Raw genomic sequence first — 23,216 nt, forward strand, 5'->3', positions numbered from 1 at the left:
CAGAATGCAGTTTTCTGACGGAACCCACTGCAAAATACATTTTTATTGCAGTATTCAGTAACCATTTCAAAGTATTCTTCCCAACACTGCATAGGCTGAGGAGAATCTTGGGGTAATTGTACTTTTTTGTCGTTGTAGATACTTGTACTTGTAATTGAGTGTCACATTATTCTTGCCAAAACCGATATCATAAATCAAACTAAGCTGCTGTGGTTGCTCCTTTCTAAACCCACAATCACATTAGCATCACACAACCGCATCGCCTGCTGTGAGCGTCCAGAGCTCAGACAATGTGTGGATCTTGGCTTAAACTGATTTCTTCTTGGAGTACATTCTTAGGCATGTAACAGTACTGCTTTCCACCACTGTACTGTCTCTGTGTGTGTGAGTTTACTTGTGTGTACGTCATTTCAAGTCAGTTTAATTTGAACTGCCCAAAGTAAAAAAAAACACAAATACTGTTGTTGTGTTCTTGAGTCAGTATAATCAGACAAATGAGGAGATAAGCGTGATTTCCCCTACATTAGAAATTAATACACCTCTAAAAAATAGGCAAATTATTGTGCAGCGTAGACTACTCTTTCAATAATCAATAAAGTAAAAAAATAAGTAAAAAATAATAAGAAAGGGGAAAAATGTCAATACCGGAAGCGTGCCTCTGAAGGTCACTCACCCGGATGAGTGTCGTGTCGTTGCTGCACCGTGATCCAGTTGTTTATACACCTACACTTGATGCTAGCGGCTAACGGCTAACGTGTGCAGTCAGCTGAGCGCTTCACATGACCGGACGCTTTTTCCCCGATTCCAGCCGAGACGTTCTTCCACATTCCCAGCGATTTAACGTGACGACGGGCCGCACATTCGGAGTGATATTCGTGTGGGATTCGAGCGTGAAACGAGCGTAAAGAGCCGGTGAAATATGGCGGTACAAACAACACAGTGAGAGCATTTGCTGACGCTTGGACGCCGCGGGTGAGTTGTTGTCATTTCTAATCATCAGGTACAAGTTTTGCTCGTCGACCAATTATAATGTCACATCCTCCAGAACATCAAATATCTCCAATAAAGCAGAAGAACACTTGTTTACGAGCCAAACCACGATCACAAAGTGTAAACGGAACACAAAAAGTTGCGCGTAACCTTTATTTTTACAGAGAAAACCACGTAGAGCTTAAAAATTGCTTTGTCATCTGAGGCAAAACGTGAAATATCATAACATTTTCGGTCAATAACTGAAATCGGATCTAAAGGCAAATGGTTCCATATCTATTTACTGTTCAAAGCATTTGCGTTTGAGCGTCACAAAAGGTATAATTTGTGTGTAGTCTCATACCTGTGTCCATCCTTTTATTATCATAATGAGGCACGTGGGGGCCCACAGACGTAACCATGACGTTCAAAACTTTGCACTGGACGTAGTTTTGATGAGTCGGCACACTTTTTACACGTCTTTATTCATTAAGGTCCGTATGATAATCAAATGTTTGTTATTGCGGTTATGGCCAGAGCGTCTGTCCAGTTTTCCAGTAAAACCTAGGACTTTGGATAGTAATTTGGACACCGCTGTTGTAGATGAAATGAAAAAACTATTGTGGGCTCGATATTTCTACAAATATTTGTCCAAAAACGTAATTTAATCATCAAAAAGGCAAAGTGCGTGTCATAACGTGCTGTTAAATGTCCAGTAAATGCAGTAAAATCCTGTTAAATGTGTTTGGAGCGGTTCTGACGTCACTCACACGTGACAGCGCCCCCTGGAGGACGCTCACGTGTGTCTGACGCTAAAACTCCCCGGATTTGTGAGATTCTGAGGTGAATTCAAGTTTCCCCAGTTACTTTATATTCCATTAAAGGGTCTTGCGTTGCGCTGTGCAAAGACTTTAAACGAGCTATTCTGGTCGTTCACTCATCAATTCCAAATCTAGCATCGTAATCGGAACGTCACCACAAAAGGAAGAGGAACACCGCGACCGAGTTCCTAGAACGCGTGACCGGGACGAAACGGCAAGAATGACGACCGGCATAAAACGAAGCCGCAAACACAACAAAACATATTTAGAAGCAGACAAGGTTAAACACGACGGCGGTTAAGTCTTTCCCCACAAAAAAAAAAACAAATTCGCAGAAACGCATTCGCAGTCGGTTAATGTCCCGTAAAAGTCGTGATCGTTTGTAAATCCGATAATCCGCGGATATATCTCCGGCGCTAGATAAAAATGGTTTGCCGCTGACGCGTGAACAACCTTTCCCCGACAGTGATGCGCGTTTTAGTTCGCCACGTCGGTTATCCCTCGTTGGGGTCGAAACGTACAATCGCTCGACGTTCCCGTTGGGGGAAAGAGTCGTCCTTGTGCGCTTCTGACTTCTCCTCGGTTCTGTTTGTGTTTTTTCCCTCACAGACTCCCGAGTATTTTTAGCGCCACTTCCTCTCGACCAAGTCCTACCGCCAACGCCAACATGAATCTGGAGGGGAAGAAGCTGCTCAACATCGTGGTGCTGGGGCTCGCCTTCATGTTCATGTTCACCGCGTTCCAGACGTGCGGCAACATCGAGGTACCGCCCACGAACGCGTTGCAAACGTGCGTCCGACACACTTGTTTAAAAATCTGACCGTTGTCTCTCCTTCGTCTTCGTCCCGCCGCAGCAAACGGTCCTGATCAGCTTCAACGGCACGGATTTCCACGGAACCGGATACACAAGGTAACCAGGAAGCAACGGGCGGGGACAGACGCTTTTAACCAATCGGAGCCTTCGTGACCTCCTTTGGTTTCCGTGACGAGAAGTTGGGAGTCCGAGTGCTTTTTATCTCATCCCTCTATGTCACGACGGTAATGTCGCAGAGTCGCTCTTTTACGGCGTTCAGGACGACAAGACGCTCCCATTTTGAGACGTTTTGGTCAGTTCCACCTTTAGGCTTTTCACGTGGAAGCGACAAAAGTGTCTACTCGGCTCTTGATCGGTTTTATTCTTCCACCGAATCGGCTCGAGTCCTTCGATTTCTCTGGGACGTCGTTTAGTCCGAATGTCTCCCACGGCGACGTAAAGATCAGGCCTTAAAGCGGCTCTGAGTCGGACAGATCGTACTGAAGGATTGGTTGATATTTAACTCTGTGTCTGATTAATTCAAGTTTTAAGTTGAATTTTTTTTTTGGCAGAATTTGAATTTTTCTGCCAATTTTGAGTCGGATCTAGATTTACTTCAAAAAACAAAATAAGAAATCCAAATTTGCCTCTGTGAATGTTTTTGTGTGTAATAATGTCAGCAAAATGAAATAAGACATTTACACCTGTCCATTTTTCAGCTTTAGATGTCTCAAATATTTGACATTTTGGGCCTTTTTACTCACAACAAGCATTATTTCCAACTGAAATCACGGCAAATGAAAAAACAAACAACTTTTAACACTTTTTTCACATTGATGTCTTTAAATATAGGATTATTTTATGTTCTCCTGCAGTAGTTTATTTGTACTTTAACTCTAACATTACATCGTCATGTCAGATTTTTTTCCACATCTCTATAATGTTTGGTTAGCACGTCGTGTCAAGCTAGCTTTTCCTCGCTTCCCACGTGGCAATTCCCTCTGCTGCCAGTAGATGGAGCGCTAACACAAATCCTCATAAAGTCGTGCGCGGTTTTCAGTACAAACGTTAATCTAAATTGTAAAACGAGAGACGCCAAAGCAAAGGAACAAGAGCAACTTTAAACTCTAAACTGGCACTCAAACTGTACAAATAACGCAGAATGTGTCCTTTAAACGTCGATTAGTCTCGATCGAACGGCTACAATTCTGTCACAATCTGCCCGTTAACCTGCCGACGCTCGTCCTGGTTCACGGTCCGCACGCCCTCGTCATTCCCGGGCCCCGTTCACATGAAACGGAACGCCGTCACAAAGCTCAAGGTCTTCGCAGAACGCCGGTTTGTGTTTTTTGTGCAGCATGGCAATCATTTACGGCGTCTTCTCGGCCTCCAACCTCATCGCTCCGTCGGTGGTGGCGGTGATCGGGCCCCAGCTCTCCATGTTCTTCAGCGGACTGCTCTACAGGTGAGCGCGGGCGACGTCCCTTTGAACTGGGACTCGCCTCAGATGCGTGTAAGCGACGTCAGAGCGGCTTTAAACACATTTAACACTGGATTTTACTTGACAAATAACTACAGAAAAATGACACAAATTAAAGCTCAACGTGATTTAAAGCCAGTGCAAAAAGATATATTTTCAGTGAAGTTTAAAAGAAGCAGGTTTGTCACGTTTGTCCCAGTTGTTGTTGTTGTTGTTGTTATTATAATTATTAATATTTTTTGAATATTAGAATTTCGTAATTTTAACATGTGGTTTCATAGTAGTTCTGACTGAGATCAAGATTAATTTTTTTATTCTATAACTATTCACGAAAGGTTCAAGTTTGTCCCAATTAAATGTTTTTTAGTTTTTAAGCGTTTATTTATTTTTAGGTGTAAAGTCTTGTGTTATTCTTGTTCAGACGTGTTCTCAGAATCGTCAATATTCTGTTACCGAGGCAACTGGAGACTAGTAAATAATATCCGATCGAAATGCAAATGTGACAGTTTGTATTACTTTTCTGTTATAAAAGATTAAATAAAATAAAAAAAGGAATAAAAGCAGAAAAAAACTGAAAAATAAATAAATCTAGACTTAAAATTGCTACACAAAAAGTATAATAACATGTACTATATCCGTAGATAAACTGAAACCCTGAAAGAATTGTGCTGAATCCGTGAAAAAGATGTGTTTAAAGCGGCTCTGATGTCACTTCCTCCCGTCTAATGACATAATGTCCCACTCGAACCTGACCCGTTGTTGACCCGCTTCTTCCTCTCCGCCCCTCTTCCCCCAGCGCCTACATCGCCATGTTCATCCACCCGTTCACGTGGAGCTTCTACACGGCGTCGGTGCTGGTCGGCATCGGAGCAGCAGGTCTCAAACGCGCCACACGTTCACAAACCCCCCGCGCTTTTGTTAACGTGACATTTGTTTTTCGACAGTTTTGTGGACGGCTCAGGGGAACGTTCTGGCCACAAACTCGAGCGAGACGACCATCGGGAGGAACAGCGGCATCTTCTGGGCCCTGCTGCAGTTTAGGTGAGAACCACGCCCGACTATAAATGCAGTTTCAGGCCACATTTCACATTTTAAACATGTCTAGAAGCAACGTACATCTGAATATGTTTGTGGAGGACTAAAGCACTGGGCTAGCATCACATCACAACCTCTTCAAATCCATATTCATGTGTCTGAAGCGACGTCACACGCTCCACTGCCATCTTGAGGATGAAAGCTGCATGTTCACTGGGGGCACTGCCAACAAAAGGATTTTTTCTCTTCTGTCGCGTCCTAAAAGACCTCGTGTGTCCAGAAGTGTGTGACCAGTGGACTTACAGAGATCACTGTTTCAGGTTGTTATCAGCTAAGGCTAATGCTGGTTGCTATGCTAATAAACGTTAGCCTACTGCCGACAGTTTTAAGGAGCCTCATTTCCAACTGTCCGGGTTTTATATTTTAGGATCAGACACAAATATTCAATTCAAAGACGTGAGATAAATACGTTTGTGAAGCCAAAACCAAACTATTAATGAGAAGGACAAACACGTGGATTTATATATTTTGGTGATTTCTTTCAAAAACTGTACATCTCCCGTCTGAGATTGTGACATCATCGAATTCTAAAACATCAGCACAAACTATTAAGATAAGATATTCCTTTATTGCCCATTTGATTCAAGAAAAAAGATGATTTTATTATTTATTTGTCACATTTAGAGTTGTAAAGGGCCAGAAAATACCTGGTAAATCTTCTGTGCACTTTGTCAGAAATTTGCAGAATTAAAACAAATTAAAAACATCAAAAGGCTTATGAAACATCACTTTTAGAAAACAAACCTGAGCAGTGTTAATTCGTTAAGCATTTTTAATCCCATTATCTTTTTAAATCCCATATATTTCAGATAATTCCCATTTACATTTCCCGACTTTGACTTATCCACATTTCCATCACGTTCAGACTCACGTTTCTCTCTCAGATTCACCCGGTTTCCCTTTGTAAACACTCGTTTAACAATGGCAAACTGTTGGAGCAAAGCATCATGGTCTATGTAGTTCCCTCGACTTTACCACCTGCCTTTCGTGATTGTGTCTGTTTCATGTGAACGTTTGATCTCTTGTGTTCAGTTTATTCTTCGGGAACTTGTACATTTACTGCGCTTGGCGAGGACACGACCACATCACGGGTAAGTGACGTTTCTCCTGCACTGAATGAACACTTCCTGTCCAAAAAGAGCCTCGCCCCCGCCGCATTCAGAAAGGCAAAGTTAGACTGAAATGCTCTTCTGTCCGCTTCCTTTTCATTCAGTTTCTTAACGTTTTGCTTCCTGACGCGGCGGAAAGTCTGTCACGTTTCGCTCTGCGTTTTGTTTCAGATAAAGATCGTAAGACCGTCTTCATCTCGCTTACCGTCATCAGTCTGGTCGGCTGCTTCCTGTTTTTCCTGATCCGCAAACCAGATTCCGAGGCGCCGTCTTCCTCCTCCTCCTCCGATGTCACTGAGTCTCTGCTGCGGGGCGAGTCCGACAGCAGCAGCGCCTCCTACAGGTCGGGGACGCCCTCTTACGCTTCTATCACGTCTCTGTCACTTCCCTTTTCTGGCGGGAACTGAAAGCTCATCTCGTAGCAGACATGACTACGAGATTTTTCTTTCCCTGCTCGACCGGTTTGTCAGGAGAGTCATGTGAACAGAAGCCAGAGAGAGGAACTTGACCCTTCATCTTTTTATGGTTTATAAAAGGCTTAAAGCATTTAAAGTTATACTCTTATTTATTTTATTTATTTTATTTATTTTATTTATTTTATTTATTTTATTTATTTTTATTTATTTTATTTCATTTCATCTTTTTATTTTTAAATGTACTTATTTATTTTGTTTATTTATTTTATTTAATGTTATTCATATTTTTGTTTTATTTTTTAATGTATTATCATTTATTTATTTTATACCCCATTAGCTTCCACTAGTAGTTCCCCTGGTTCCAGTCTTCCTGAGGTCCTCAAAATATAAAATTCCCAAACCATATCCAGTACATCATTCAATTTAAAGAGTGATTGTGTCAGTGTATTTTTTACATTATCTTAAAAAGCTCTGGGCCTATGAACATACAGTAATAACAATTATAATCAGCGTTAAAACTTCAGCACTCACTGATCTGAAACAGTGTTTGTTCTGTAGAAATGGCAATTTAATTTTCAAAGTATGTTTCTGTAGCACTAGAACGTTCCACACCTCAGGACGCCATGGAAAAACACGTTTTTCCGGCTTAACCTCAATATCACTAAGAATACTGTCACTGAGCGATAGAGGGCGCTGTGGTTCCATTCGCTGGATTCTCATGCCTCATTGTAAAAAAAAAGAAGAAAAAAAAAGAAGACACAAGTTTAAATGAGTTAAAAATACCATTAGTTAAAGGAAGCTTGTTTCATTCATCAGAATCATGTTTATTGTCATTTGTCCGAAACAACATTCACAAACATAGGAACTTGTCATGGTGATTCTGTCCTGTGCAACATAAACGATAAAACATTGAACACTGAATAGCTCCAGATATATAAAAAAGATATATAAAAAATATATTTTATATTTAAAAGTAAAGTTAAAATAAGGTTATAAATAGGCATGATATGTACATAAATAAAATATATAGTGCAATAAGAAGTGACAGTGCAGTGAGTGCAAAGTGCTTAGGCAGTGTTCATGAGAGGGAAAGAAACTGTTCTTGTGACAGGAGGTTCTGGTCCGGATGGACCGTAGCCTCCAGCCTGAGGGGAGTGGCCTCCAGCCTGAAGCGTGTGATCCGACCTGCTCGTCCCAGACTCCTGGAGACATGCAGGTCCTGCAGAGATGGAAGTCTACAGCCGATCACCTTCTCAGCAGAGGGCACAATGCGCTGTAGTCTCTGTTTGTCCCTGGCAGTGGCTCCAGCGTACCACATGGTGATGGAGGAGGTGAGGATGGACTCAATGATGGCCGTGTAGAACTGCACCATCATCTCCGCTGGCAGCTTTGCTTTCCTGAGCTGCCGCAGGAAGTACATCCTCTGCTGGGCCTTCCCGGTGAGGGAGCTGATTGGCCCCCACTTGAGGTCCTGGGTGATGGTGGTGCAGAGAAAGCGAAGGGATTCCACAGTGGAGATGGGAGAGTCTGTGAGGGGGGGCTGGGGGGGTGTGACTTTCCTGAAGTCCACGATCATCTCCACTGTTTTCTGGGCGTTGAACTCCAGGTTGTTACCGCTGCACCAGGACACCAGCCGGTCCACCTCCCTCCTGTAAACAGACTCATCCCCGTCCGAGATGGGCCCGATGAGGGTGGAGTCGTCCACAAACTTGATCAGTTTTACAGAGTCATGGCTGGAGGTGCAGCAGTTTGTGCACAGGTAGAAGAGCAGGGGAGAAAGTACACAGCCCTGTGGGGCTCCTGTGCTGATGGTTCATGTGTCTGAGACATTCTTCCCCAGCCGCAAGCACTGCCTCCGATCAGTCAGGAAGTCAGTGCTCCCCCTGCGGGTGGAGCTTGTCCTGGAGCAGAGCAGGGAGGATGGTGTTGAATGCAGAGCTGAAGTCCACAAACAGGATCCTGGCGTAGGTTCCTGGGGAGTCCATGACTTGTTTCTCAAATATTACAAACATATGCTTTTTTGGAAGGCACTTATTAAACTATAACATAAATAGATAAATGTTTTTACATTTTGTTCATTGTAAACCGAAATATTGATTTAAAAGGGCCAAATAGTAGAAACCGGTCCATTCACTTCCTGTTCAAAACTAATATTCATTGTGATAAGCCCCGCCTCTTCACTGTGATATCATCGTCTCTTCACTGTGACAAGAGGTGACAAGCCCCGCCTTTTCACCATAACCACCTGCAGATTGAAAATAAGAGAATGATGTTAAATAACGCTTAGGATTATGTCCGTTTGGTGCCGGCGAACGGGGCTCCACGTGAATAAATGATAAACAATAAACACTGAACATGTGACGAAGCAAAATCTGAACTGGTCTTACATAACGTTTTAAAAATATATTATTATTTCACATATTGGATTGGGACAGTTCATGTTCATGGATTACACGAATAAAGTTACTGTATTTTCCGGACTATAAGTCGCACCTTTTTTCATAGTTTTGGCCGGGGTGCGACTTATATTTATACTTATATACTTATACTCCGGAGCGACTTATATGTGATATTATTTGTTATTCTCACTCTTGCAACCGTATTTCATACTCCAGTGCGATTTATATATGTTTTTTTCTTCTCTATTATGCATTTTTGGCGACTTATACTCCGGTGCAACTTATACCCCAGAAAATACGGTACTTCAAAATGCAAAAGGACAAAGTAATACTCAAATCAAAGTTAAAGTATCTAGGTCTATGATTTCAAGTGAAAGACAAAGCATTATAATGTGGAGTTTTCAAAGGACAGAAACTAAATCATGTCTGAAGGCGCGAGAAACAAATGTTCAAATCGTTTTTATATCGTCAACGAAGAGAAACGACCCTGTGACTCGAGTAAGTTGTGTATTGTCCTGCTGCACTGTACACTACATAAACTGCTCTGAGATGGCGTGCGACCCGGTAAACTCTGCCTCACCCGCCGCGCCGCTCCCGTCCTCTTATTTGCCCGTCCTTCAGCGGGTCAAGCGTAGATCTTCCGGGGGCAGATTGACCCTCTCTGATCAAACGCACGTCCTTCTCCGTTGTTGGATTTGTCTGGAGGATCCGGGTCTCTCAAAGGGCGACCGGAGTCTCGCTTTTCCCACGACGCCGTTTGGGCCGACACTGCAAATGTTACGCCTTTTGTCCGCGCTCCTCGGCATTTCTCGGCCGCGCGCTGCTGTGCGGTCGCCGCGGGAACGGGACGGGTGACGTCACGGGACTGTGCGGCAAAATTAACCTCAAAGATGCTGCTAGAAAGGCGGTTGTAGAGGGAGTTAACGGGTTTCTTCTCTGTTAAAGTACATTTTATTATGATTATTTGATATTTATGCTGATGCCTAAACAGATTGCTTAGAATCCAGAGAAACTGACAATCTGTTTGGGCCGATTTTGATCAATTTTCCCCTAAATATATAATTTGAATTTAGTGCAAACTCGCCCGTAGTAAACCTGTAAAAGAGGAGTGTAGTCCTGTTTTGTGCGACGTTCAAATAAAAGCAAATATAAACCGACTGATTGTACAAATAAACCTTGAATAATAACGGAGTGTGTTTTCTCTTTTGCAGTTCTCAGTCCGGAGTGGGCGCTCAGGCGCTGGACGCCTTTGGTAAACTAGAACAGAATTCAACCTTCATGATTTAAAAACCAAACCGTATATTCAGTCTTGTTTTGTTTGTTCGCAGTGAAGTCCTGTAAACTGTTTGTGACCAAAGAAATGCTTCTGCTCAGCATGTGTATCGCCTACACAGGTCAGTGCCTCTGCCCCGGTCAGTGCCTCTGCCCCGGTCAGTGCCTCTGCCCCGGTCAGTGCCTCTGCCCCGGTCAGTGCTTCTGCCCCGGTCAGCAGCTCCTTCTGATATTGGTTTGTGTCTGTGAAAAAAACACCAGATTATGTGTGTATCAGTCCAAATACATTACCTCAAAACATTTACCGTTTAAGTTACTCTTACTTGAGTACCGTATTTTCCGGAGTATAAGTCGCACCAGCCAAAAAATGCATAATAGTGAAGAAAAAAACATATATAATTGCACTGAAGTATGAAATGCAGTTGCAAGTGTGAAAATAACAAATAATATCACATATAAGTTGCTCCGAAGTATAGATATAAGTATAAGTCGCACCCCGGCCAAAACTATGAAAAAAGGTGCAACTTATAGTCCGGAAAATACGGTACTTGTTTCTCCAAATACTTTTTTTTACTTCCACTGCTTTTCACTTTTACTTGAGTTTATTGCAGACGACATCACAACATTCAGAGTTTTAAAACCGTTCGAGAGCCAATGAATCGTTCCCCTGTGAAAGCACATTCATCACTGATAGAGACTTTGAGTTCACACACAGTTGAATTCATCACCTTCCTCTCCTTAAATAACATGTTTCTGAGTCAAAGTGTTGAGGGAAGTAATTGTTCTCTTGAGTTGAAGTGTCCTTTATCTCCCCCTGCCGCTGGCCTTTTTGAAACTAGGTGGATTTTACTGAGACAAAAGCTCCACTGACAAAAGATCAGGCAAAGAAACACATTTTATCACCTCGTTGAGATATCGAGGCACATTTCTCGACTCAAAACGACGTCTGTGCGTAAACTCCGGTCGCTCGCTCCACACTCGGCAGTAGATGCAGACGCCGCCGTTACCGTAGTTTCCCCCCGGCCCACAAATGTGCGCGCGTCTGTGTTTCAGGCCTGGAGCTGACGTTCTACAGCGGCGTCTACGGGACCAGCATTGGCGCCATGACTCGCTTCGGAAAAGACTCCAAAAGCCTCATTGGCCTGTCCGGGATCTGCATCGGAGCCGGAGAGATCCTCGGTCAGTAAACGCCACACGCCACAGTCCCACAGCGCCTCCGCCTGGCCACGAGTGCAAGATATCGCTAAAGTGTCGATATTGCAATATTGGCAAATGCAATTATTGGTATCGCAACAATTTAAATGTATCGCTGTAACAGCCAGAAATGTGCTGTTTTCAGTCTAAATTATCCTTGATTTAGTCTGTTTTAGTTTTTATTTTGACACATTTTGTTCTTCTGGATCTACCTCTGTATCTACCTGCGTTGCACCAATGAAATTTCCCCATGTGGGACAATAAAGGAATATCTTATCTTATCTTATCTTTTGACTGATTCATTAGGTCTTGAACATGAGTGTTTTAATATTTAAAAAAAAAATACATTCAAATAATCAAAATTGTTTCACCCTAATAGGTATCTAAACCAGGTCCACAACAGGATTATTTCATTTCTAAACAAGAACTACAAAAGAGGAAAAACCACAGCTATAAAACTCATCCCACCGTCTGAAAGATGTGTAACCTTCTGGTATTGGGGAAAAAACTAGTAAAATATGCATATCTAGTGGTACTTTATACATAAAATGATCTTAAAATAAAATGTTATTGTTTCCTACTCTCACTGTGACGCGTAAGTAAAGTGCAGTGTCCTTGCGTGTCCTGCAGGGGGAGGCGTGTTCGGGATGCTGAACAAGTGTAACCGTTTTGGGAGGAACCCAGTCGTGCTGCTCGGTCTGATCACTCACTATGTGGCATTCTACCTGATCTTTCTCAACATTGCCAAAGACGCTCCGGTAGCTACCGAGGCCGGCACCGACCTGCAGGCCTTCATCGAGCCCAGGTGAGAGGCGCAGTACCACACAGCACCACAGGGGGCGCCACACACATGAACCCAGGTGAGAGGTGCAGTACCACACATCACCACAGGGGGCGCCACACACACGAGCCCAGGTGAGAGGTGCAGTACCACACAGCACCACAGGGGGCGCCACACACATGAGCCCAGGTGAGAGGTGCAGTACCACACAGCACCACAGGGGGTGCCAGACACATGAGCCCAGGTGAGAGGTGCTGTACCACACAGCACCACAGGGGGCGCCAGACACACATGAGCCCAGGTGAGGGGTGCAGTACCACACAGCACCACAGGGGGTGCCAGACACACATGAGCCCAGGTGAGAGGTGCAGTACCACACAGCACCACAGGGGGCGCCACACACATGAGCCCAGGTGAGAGGTGCAGTACCACACAGCACCACAGGGGGCGCCAGACACATGAGCCCAGGTGAGAGGTGCTGTACCACACAGCACCACAGGGGGCGCCAGACACACATGAGCCCAGGTGAGGGGTGCAGTACCACAGAGCACCACAGGGGGCGCCAGACACACATGAGCCCAGGTGAGAGGTGCAGTACCACACAGCACCACAGGGGGCGCCAGACACACATGAGCCCAGGTGAGGGGTGCAGTACCACACAGCACCACAGGGGGCGCCAGACACACATGAGCCCAGGTGAGAGGTGCAGTACCACACAGCTCCACAGGGGGCGCCAGACACACATGAGCCCAGGTGAGAGGTGCAGTACCACACAGCACCACAGGGGGCGCCAGACACACATGAGCCCAGGTGAGAGGTGCAGTACCACACAGCTCCACAGGGGGCGCCGCAGTTGGAGAATGACCATTGTGATTGAATCTGAGTGTTTTCTCTCTTGATCCCAGCGTTGCCGTGGCGTTGCTGTGCAGTTTCCTCCTGGGTCTTGGCGACGGTTGCTTTAACACTCAGCTCCTCAGCATCATCGGCTTCATGTTCAAGGACAACAGCGCGCCGGCCTTTGCCGTCTTCAAGTTCATACAGGTGTGCGCCTATCTTTATTTTATTATGATTAAATCACAAACTAATGACTTATTGACGCTATATTTAATCTCTTTTTTAATTGAAAAGAGTGGAGATCTGACACGTTGTTTAGTCTCTGTGTCAACAATGAAGTGAATAAACATTGGTGATTTGAGTTCTTGTTCCAGTTCAAAGTTCATGTTTACTTCCTGGTTCTGTTTCAGTCCATCATGGCCGCCATAGCCTTCTTCTACAGTAACTACTTCCTGCTCCACTGGCAGCTGCTCATCCTGGTTGTGTCCGGCTTCTTGGGAACCATCACGTTTTTCGGGGTCGAGACGATGGCCAAGTCGAGCCGCGGCGACACCGACTACGACAGCATCTGAACTGGTCTGTAGTGGCTCGTCCTGTCCTGAAGGGGGCGCCGCTCAACCTGATCGAGGACGGCACGCTTCATCGGAAAACTTTATGAACTCTGTCGGTCTGAACGGGCCTCGTGGACAGAAAAGCTGAGCCCGGTTTAGCCAAAAGACGAAAACAAAATTAGAAAACGGCGTTGGCATTTTAAATGTGGGGGAAAAATGAATATTCTGTTAGAGGGAGACATCCAATCAGAGATGAGAAGAGGGAGATTGCGGTGGAGAAATGAGGAAATGCAGAAGGGTAATATACACTTTACAGGCTCTTTTTTTATATCAATGCACACGGATTCACATCTTCGCGACCCGATTTGGCGCATCCTTAATTAAAATCGTTTTACTCTGTTCACCGTTACATCAAATCGTGCTCAATTTAATGTAGTTAAATCAAAATTTAACTTTCCCAGGGTTTAATCTTTGAAAGAGAAACACAAGTGATGGTTTTAGCTCCGACTTTACTCTGCTCAGTTTCCTAACAATTATCAACGGCTCAAATGTATATATTACGGACTTATTTGTCAGAAAAACATATTCCAAAAGTCAATTCAGTCACTGAATCACTAAAATAAGCTTTGATCCAAAGTCTGGTTACTATAGCAACGTCAGCCGAGCCATAGTTTCCCCCACCACTAGTTCAGATTTCATTTTTTGGTAATATTCACGAAACCTTTATTTTTCAATTCATTTCTGAGGCCGTGAATATGAATGTTAAAATGCCCAGAGGACGTTCAAACGGCCCGAACGACGCAGAACATGAGACGTTTAACCCAAACAGCTGCAGTCACACCCACCATTCGCCACAGCAGGTCGTTTTAGTCCTCACGAGTACGAAGAGCCGTGCGCCGTTTCTCCACTAGGTGTCGCCAAATGTACAAACGGCAGTCCGCGCGGTGACGATGGTCCGCTTCACGTCGAGCCACAAAAAGCCCGTCAAACTCGAGCCTTAATGTAAATAACGTCACGTGTGATCACAATATCACGAGGAATCAAATACGAAATCACACTTTAGTCCAGGTTTAGTCTTTGGAGAGTTTAGATTTTTACACGGGTATGAAAACATATTTACTCGGCTTTAACAATATTCCGCACATTTATGGGATATCGGGCGCTCCACATTTTGCACAGGAGAACGTTTGTGAAGGGAAGTTCCTGTTATTTGCTGTAGTGGAGGGTTCTTTGGGGGATTGATGATTGAATGATTGTGTAGTGTCTCTTTAAAGGTGCTCTATGTAACTTTTCCTCGTCGATGGCAAATGTAAATGTTCATAAATACACTTTGACTCCGGTACGTGAAGGACCTTTGCCCTCGTCCCTCCATCTCCAGGTCCAACTGAATAATACAGTAATACAAAACAAGCTAGCTTTTCTTAAGGTTCCTGATGGCTTTTATTTACTTGTGTCTTTTTTGAAATCGCAGCGTCTCAGGGGGACGGATCTCGCTGCACTTTCACCTTGCGTCAGAGCCATAGATCTGACCCGTAACCCGGTGTAGCGGCGCCACCCACCGTGGAACATTCCGGGCAAAGCACCAAAGTTACACGGCGCACCTTTTAAATAACTTTTGAGTATCTGAAGATTCTGAGCTGATGCAAACGTATGGATCAAAGGGATGTGTTCAATAAATATGAGTTTATACTTGAATTGTGCATGTTTTATTGTTATTAAAGTTATTTTCCATATTATTGATGCGTTGATGTGATTTTTGTACTCAAGTCTGGGCCATGTAAAGGGAAATATTATGTAAAATGGACGTTTCTTTGCCTTTAGCCTTGTCCTCACGGTGTTCCTTCATGTATTTGGGTTATTTATAAAACGCACAATTGCTCATAAATACACATATTTAATTTAGCCGTGATGGACAAAGTGAAGTCTCATTTGAACCACGTGTCGAGGAGATTTCCTTTACTTTACGTTTTCTATTTCTGCCCATTCAAGTTCTTTTGTTCCAAGGAATCATCCTGCAGCTTTAACAATGACCCTGATCCTTTCAGTTCTTTTGAGTTTGAGAAGCTCAGTTTATAACATCCACCATAAAGAGTACAGTGGGGGGAAAAAGTGTGAAGTCAGAAATCAGAAGTCAGTCACCAATTGTGCAAGTTCTCCCACTTGAAAAGATGCGAGAGGCCTGTAATTGACATCATAGATCGACCTCAACTATGAGAAAAAAATGAGGGGGAAAAAAATCTGAAAATCACATTGTCTGATTTTTAAATAATTTATTTGCAAATATGGTGGAACATAAGTATTTGGTCAATAACAAACAAGCAAGTTTTATGGCTGTCACAGACTGTAACTTCTCCTTTAAGAGGCTGTGCTCCGCTCATTACCTGTATTAAAGGCACCTGTTTTAACTTGTGAACAGTATAAAAGACACCTGCCCACAACCTGAACTGTCACACTCCAAACGCCACTATGGTGAAGACCAAAGAGCTGTCCAAGGACACCAGAAACAATATTCTGGACCCGCACCAGGCTGGGCAGACTGAATCTGCCCTAGGCAAGCAGCTTGGTGTGAAGAAATCCTTTGGGGGAAGCAATAATCAGAAAATGGAAGACTTACAAGACCCCTGCCAATCTCCCTCAATCAGGGACTCCACGCAAGGGACTCAGATCTTGCAGTGCCAGACGTGTCCCCCTGCTTAAGCCAGTACATATCCGGGTGTGTCTGAAGTTTGCTAGAGAGCATTTGGATGTTCCGGAAGAGTAATGGGAGAATGTCTGGTCTGATGAAACCAAAGTAGAACTGTTTGGTACACACACAACTCGTCGTGTTTGGAGGAGAATGAATGCTGAGTTGCATCCAAAGAACACCAACAGTGAAGCATGGGCGTGGCAACATTATGCTTTGGGGCTCGTTCTCTGCAAAGATAAGATAAGATAAGATAAGATATTCCTTTATTGTCCCACATGGGGAAATTTCATTGGTGCAACGCAGGTAGATACAGAGGTAGATCCAGAAGAACAGATCACTTATAGGAAGTCTGAAAAACACTTTCAGTAGAAGATCTCCTATAAATAAATAAAAACTCCCATAGACAAATAAATAAATAAATAAATACCATTGCATGTGATCCCGACAGTAATTGCACATGAATATGTGTCACGACAGGACATAGATTGCACATGAATTTCACAGTAATTGCACATATGACAGAATTGCACATCAGTATTAGGTTAGGTCAGTATTGCGACGGGATAACGTGACGATCTCCGGGTAAGACGACTGTTCTCCGCAGTTTCATTAGTTCCCCCTTTGTGTAAACGCGGTACGGCGCCGGCCGGGGGGCGGGGCCGGAGCCGGGGGGCGGGGCCGGAGCCGGGGGGCGGGGCCGGAGCCGGGGGGCGGGGCCGGAGCCGGGGGGCGGGGCCGGGGGGGCCGGGGGGCGGGGCCGGAGCCGGGGGGCGGGGCCGGGGGGGCCGGGGGGCGGGGCCGGAGCCGGGGGACTCAGAGCCAAGACACATCGCAACGACACGACGAAAACACTCAATCCAGCCGAATAAAGTCAAAACAAGTTAATTTAAAGCGATTCCAGTGCGTGTCCCGATCGTTCGTGAAGTTCCTCTTTCATATAAACGTGTATATAAACGTGTACCGACGACACGCCGTACTTTAGCGCGGCCGGAGGGCGCGGGGGGGGGGGGCCTCGCTCGGAGCTAGCTCACGTCACAACAACACAACGAACGCAACGAAAAACGCTCAAATCCAGCCGAAAAAAGTCAAAAACAGTTGAATTAAAAAACTATTCCAGCGCGTGTCCCTATCGTACAGTAAAATAGAAAAAATATACTTATTATATTTACAAAATATAGGAGATAAAGCACAATAAGTGTGAGAAAGAAGAGAGAGCGTTTACACCGGGCTGCCAGCTGTACCAGCGCCTTATGACAGGACGACTGGTTTGTGTACATGAAAGAATGAATGGGGCCATGTATTGTGGGATTTTGAGCGCAAACCTCCTTCCATCAGCAAGGTTGTTGAAGATGAAATGTGGCTGTGTCTTTCAGCTTGACAATGATCCCAAGCACACTGCCACGGCAACAAAGGAGTGGCTTCGTAAGAAGCATTTCAAGGTCCTGGAATGGCCTAGTCAGTCTCCAGATCTCAACTCCATAGAAAACCTTTGGAGGGAGTTGAAAGTCTGTGTTGCCCACTGACAGCCCCAAAACATCACTGCTCTAGAGGAGATCTGCCTGGTGGAACGGGCCAACATACCAGCAACGGTGTGTGCCAACCTTGTGAAGACAGAAAACATTTGACCTCTGTCATTGCCAACAAAGGATATATAACAAAGTATTGAGATGAACTTTTGTTATTGACCGAATATTTATTTTCCACCATTATTTGCAAATAAATTCTTTAAAAATCAGACAATGTGATTTTCAGATTTTTCCCCCTCATTTTTTCTCTCAGTTGAGGTCGACCGATGCCGTCAATTACAGGCCTCTCGCATCTTTTTAAGTGGGAGAACTTGCACAATTGGTGACTAAATACTTTTTTCCCCACTGTACAAGATCTTTCTTCTTCTCCTTTGGTTGTTGTTGTTGTTGTTTTATGGCGGTTGACATCCGAGTGTTGCATTACCGCTAGACTTTATTCCTTAGACTTTGTCGTAGTCCTAAAAGTTCTTCTTCCAGTGCCTTGACTTCCAGTGCTTTGTCCTCAGACTCTGTCGTAGTCCGTAAAAGTACTCCTTCCATTGCTTTGGTGTTACAAAGCCCATGAGGTCATGATATGTCTTTGTGACTAGAATAGTTGTTGTTGTTTCAGACAACAACCGGCTTTATTCCAGGGAGACCCTTCTTCATCTTCCTCTCCTTCTTTGACGTTCGGTGCTTCCACCGTACAGCTTTATTCTTTAGGCTTCATTCTATAAGCCCCAATATTTCCACTGATGTCGCTGCTTGGTAGCCGTGCGTCTACGAGACTGGGCGAGGACAGGAGACCACCCCCACCCCCATCTCGTCAGTCTGATCACCCTGACTCCCCAAAAGCAGACCCCCATCACTCCGACTCCCATTTAGCGCCTTTAGCCTGTTTTCTATATCTGTCCAATCAAGCTCCTTTGTTCCAAGGAATCTCCCTGCAGCTTTAGCAATGATCCTGATCCTTTCAGTTCTGCTTTGAGTCTGAGCAGCACAGTTTACAACATCCACCATAAAGAGTACAAAATCCTCTCTATCCACAACCAGGGTATTCTCATTAATTCTGGAACCTGCACACTTGGGACCTCCACTCTTGAAACCTTCACACTTCTTGGGAGCCACGCTGGCCTTTCTCATTTCGCCCTGGCTGGGAGCAGCGCTGGCTCCTCTCTCTGTATTTACTCTAAACTCGTTACTTGAAACTTTCTTGACTGCATCTGCATAGGATACACCTTGAGAGACCTTTATTTTATGCACCTCAGCAGCTCTTTTGCTAAACCTGCATCCCCCGTAGGCAGAGCTATGTTCTTCCCCACAGTTACAGCACTTCAGTTTTGCTCCCACGTCACACTTCCCATACTCGTGATCTCCTGCACATTTACCACATCTTTGCCTCCCTCTACAGACCGCTGCAATATGCCCAAAGCGCTGGCACTTAAAGCAACGCAGGGGCGGTGGAACATATGGCCTAACGTCATGGCACATGAACCCAATGAACACCTTACTAGGCAGGCACCTCCCTTCAAGTGTTACCATTACCGACAAGCTGTCACATCTTACCCCAGACCGGGTCACCTTCAACCGCCTAGCGTCCAGCACCTTAGCTCCAGTCAAATTCTCCTTAACTTCATCCACAGACGTCGCCGTAGGGACGCCTACGATAACTCCTCTGACCATGTTTCTTTCAGCATCAGACACAAGAATGTCCTTTCCACCCAGACGTTTAGTTCCAATCCCCTTCCGTTGCTGAGCCGCGTCCTTGCACACAACCAGCAGCGAGCCATCTCTAAGGACACTCGCACTCTTGATCACTCCCACAGCTACAGTTAGGCTCTTTGACAATGCCACTGAATTCCACTCCTTAAAGGATGCACTATCCTGTGCAAGCTTTATGATCACCTTACAGTCTCTGCTCTCACCCCGGATATCAATAGCTTCAGCCTCATCCTGCTGCTCATTCCCAGAACCCTCGGACGAGCTAAGGGACTTTTTACGTTTCCGGGCACGTGCAGGCAGAAAAGGCTGCTCCTCCACGCCGTCCAGAACGTCTTCGACCACCGATCCACTCTCCTCCGCCATCTCCCGTCTCTCCCAGACCGGGTCACCTTCAACCGCCTAGCGTCCAACACCGTAGCTCGATCTCAAAAAAGGTTTGTGTGTAGTGTACACAGACTGTATCCTTTGGTGTTTTATGGCGGCTTGTATCCAAGTGTTACGTGACCGCCAGACTTTGATCCTTTCTGTCCACAACCAAGGTATACTCAGTAATTCTAGAAGCTCCACACTTTGAACCTCCACACGTGGGAGCAACGTTGACTGAAGAGGACCTTGTGGGCTTGGAACTCCTGTGCTTCTGAAGATTGAAGTCTAAAGTCTAAGATGTACAACTACAGTTGTTGTTGTTGTTGTTGTTTTATGGCGGTTGGCATCCGAGTGTTGCATTACCGCCAGACTTTATTCCTCAGACGTTTCGTAGTCCTCAGACTCTGTCGTAGTCCGTAAAAGTGGGTGGCGGTAATGTAACGCTTGGATATCATCTGCCATAAAACACCAAAGGAGAAGAAGAAGTCTAAAGGAAGAAGTCTAAAGGGCCTAAAGAATAACGCCTAAAGAATAAAGTTAAAGAAGAACTACAATAGGTGGCGGTATTGAAGAAGAACACTCAAACCAGTAGATGCACGGCTGCCGGACGCCATTGAAGGCAACACAACAACAGAAAGTGACTCCAAGAATCACAACAACAGCGGCAGGCGGTAGTGTAACGCCGCAGAAACCAGCCGACATAAAACGCCAATTACCGTGATGTCAGGATTCAGTGTTATCAAAGCCAAAATTCTAGAACGCCTCTTTAGAGATTGAAGAATAAAGTCTACGGCTTTCTCCCTCAATGCTCTCTCTTGGCACTTGGACGCCAGCTGTCGAGGAACATCAAAGAAAAGAAGGAAAGCAACTACAAAATCAACAACTACAGAAGAAGAATAAACACTGGGATACCGAACGCGATAAAACACCACACCAGTTGAAGGTGGTCTACAGGGAACGAGACTCTGGATTAACGTCACTCTTGAAAATGTCGGAAAATATTATCACCCTGTACGACTTGTTAAACATGTCGATCAGTTTCCCGGGCCAGGGCATGGTGAACTTCAGGGCCTTGTACACGTTGCTGCACGGCATTCTGTGGCAGCTGCACCTCCGCGACATCACCGTGCGCTTCAGTGACCTGAGCCCGAAGGAGACCGTATACGACCCGTGGAGCGAGGAGGAGCTCCGGAGTTGGAGAGGAGCCCCGCGGCGGGAGCCCGCGGAACCTTGGATGGAACAGAGACAAGCACAGGCCCCCGCACAAGGACCAGCACCTTGGACGGGACATGGACAAACACAGGCACCCGCACAAGGACCAGCACCTTGGACGGGACATGGACAAACACAGGCACCCGCACAAGGACCAGCACCTTGGACGGGACATGGACAAACACAGGCACCCGCACAAGAACCAGCACCTTGGACGGGACATGGACAAGCAAAGGCACCCGCACAAGAACCAGCACCTTGGACGGAACGCGGACAAGCACAGGCACCCGCACTAGAACCAGCACCTTGGACGGGACATGGACAAGCACAGGCACCCGCACAAGAATCAGCACCTTGGACGGGACATGGACAAGCACAGGCACAGGCACCCGCACAAGAACCAGCACAGGGACCAGCACAGGCACCCGCACAAGGACCCATACAGGCACCCGTACTAGGACTCCCACAGGGAACAGCACAAGGACCTCCACAGGCACCCGCACAAGGACCCATACAGGCACCCGTACTAGGACTCCCACAGGGAACAGCCCAAGGATCCCCACAGGCACCTGCACAAGGACTCCCACAGGGAACAGCCCAAGGACCCCCACAGGCATCTGCACAAGGACTCCCACAGGGAACAACCCAAGGACCCCCACAGGCACCCGCACAAGGACCCCGACAGGCACCCGCACAAGGACCCCCACAGGGAATAGCACAAGGACCCCCACAGGCACCCGCACAAGGACCCCCACAGGCACCCCTACAAGGACTCCCACAGGGAACAGCACAAGGAACCCCACAGGCATCCGCACAAGGACCCCCACAGGGAACATCACAAGGAACCCCACAGGCACCCGCACAAGGACCCCCACAGGGAACAGCACAAGGACCCCCGCAGGCATCCGCACAAGGACCTCCACAGGCACCCTCACAAGGATTCCCACAGGGAACAGCACAAGGATCCCCACAGGCACCCACACAAGGACCCCCACAGGCGCCCACAAAAGTACTCCCGCAGGCACCCGCACAAGGACCCCCGAAGGGGCCCGCACAAGGACCCCCACAGGGAACAGCACAACGACCCCAACAGGCGCCTGCACAAGGACCCCAACAGGGAACAGCGCAAGGACCCCCACAGGGAACAGTGCAAGGACCCCCACAGACACCCGCACCAGGACCGCCACAGGCACCTGCGCAAGGAACCCCACAGGCACCCGCACAAGGACCCCCCCAGGCACCTGCGCAAGGACCCCCACAGGCATTCGCGCAAGGACCCCCACAGGCATTCGCGCAAGGACCCCAACAGGCGCCCGCACAAGGACCCGCACAGGCACCAGCACAAGGACCCCAACAGGCGCCCGCACAAGGGCCCCCACCGGCACCCGCACAAGTACCCCCACAGGCACATGCGCAAGGACATCAACAGGGAACAGCGCAAAGACCCCCACAGGCACACGCGCAAGGACCCCCACAGGCACACGCACAAGGATACCTACAGGCACCAGCGCAAGGACCCCCACAGGCACCCGCGCAAGGATACCTCCAGGCACCCGCGCAAGGACCCCCACAGGCACCTGCGCAAGGACCCCCACAGGCACCCACGCAAGGACCCTCACAGGCATTCGCGCAAAGACCCCCACAGGCATTCGCGCAAAGACCCCCACAGGCATTCGCGCAAGGACCCCCACAGGCATTCGCGCAAAGACCCCCACAGGCATTCGCGCAAAGACCCCCACAGGCATTCGCGCAAAGACCCCCACAGGCATTCGCGCAAGGACTCCCACAGGCATTCCCGCAAGGACCCCCACAGGCATTCCCGCAAGGACCCCCACCGGCATTCGCGCAAGGACCCCCACAGGCATTCGGGCAAAGACCCCCACAGGCATTCGCGCAAAGACCCCCACAGGCATTCGCGCAAGGACCCCCACAGGCATTCGCGCAAGGACCCCCACAGGCATTCCCGCAAGGACCCCCACAGGCATTCGCGCAAGGACCCCCACAGGCATTC

The 23,216-nt window shown here is 46.6% G+C and overlaps 1 protein-coding gene across 1 annotated transcript; it reads left to right on the forward strand.

The window, feature by feature from the left end:
* The first annotated feature begins 955 nt into the window (after positions 1-955).
* On the forward strand, positions 956-15,409 carry mfsd11 (major facilitator superfamily domain containing 11). Its single transcript, XM_072442705.1, has 14 exons — positions 956-972; positions 2,400-2,553; positions 2,645-2,700; positions 3,941-4,048; positions 4,860-4,939; positions 5,008-5,104; positions 6,191-6,249; positions 6,439-6,610; positions 10,294-10,334; positions 10,411-10,476; positions 11,408-11,533; positions 12,179-12,353; positions 13,235-13,370; positions 13,574-15,409. Exons 2-14 carry the CDS (start codon positions 2,458-2,460, stop codon positions 13,733-13,735), a joined length of 1,374 nt encoding a protein of 457 aa, XP_072298806.1. The 5' UTR covers positions 956-972; positions 2,400-2,457; the 3' UTR covers positions 13,736-15,409.
* The last annotated feature ends 7,807 nt before the right edge of the window (positions 15,410-23,216 follow it).

The sequence above is a fragment of the Eucyclogobius newberryi genome, unplaced genomic scaffold (genome assembly GCF_026437365.1).
Source record: "Eucyclogobius newberryi isolate DKJ021-1_F unplaced genomic scaffold, fEucNew1.0.hap1 SCAF_13, whole genome shotgun sequence".
Classification (NCBI taxonomy): domain Eukaryota; kingdom Metazoa; phylum Chordata; class Actinopteri; order Gobiiformes; family Gobiidae; genus Eucyclogobius; species Eucyclogobius newberryi.

What these genes read in the sequence shown, in the direction of transcription:
- mfsd11 (XM_072442705.1), top strand. Translation starts at nt 2,458, where the DNA reads ATGAATCTGGAGGGGAAGAAGCTGCTCAACATCGTGGTGCTGGGGCTC. An exon ending in AGACGTGCGGCAACATCGAG is followed by an intron (nt 2,554 to 2,644) that starts GTACCGCCCACG and finishes GTCCCGCCGCAG; the next exon opens with CAAACGGTCCTGATCAGCTT. An exon ending in GGTCGGCATCGGAGCAGCAG is followed by an intron (nt 4,940 to 5,007) that starts GTCTCAAACGCG and finishes GTTTTTCGACAG; the next exon opens with TTTTGTGGACGGCTCAGGGG.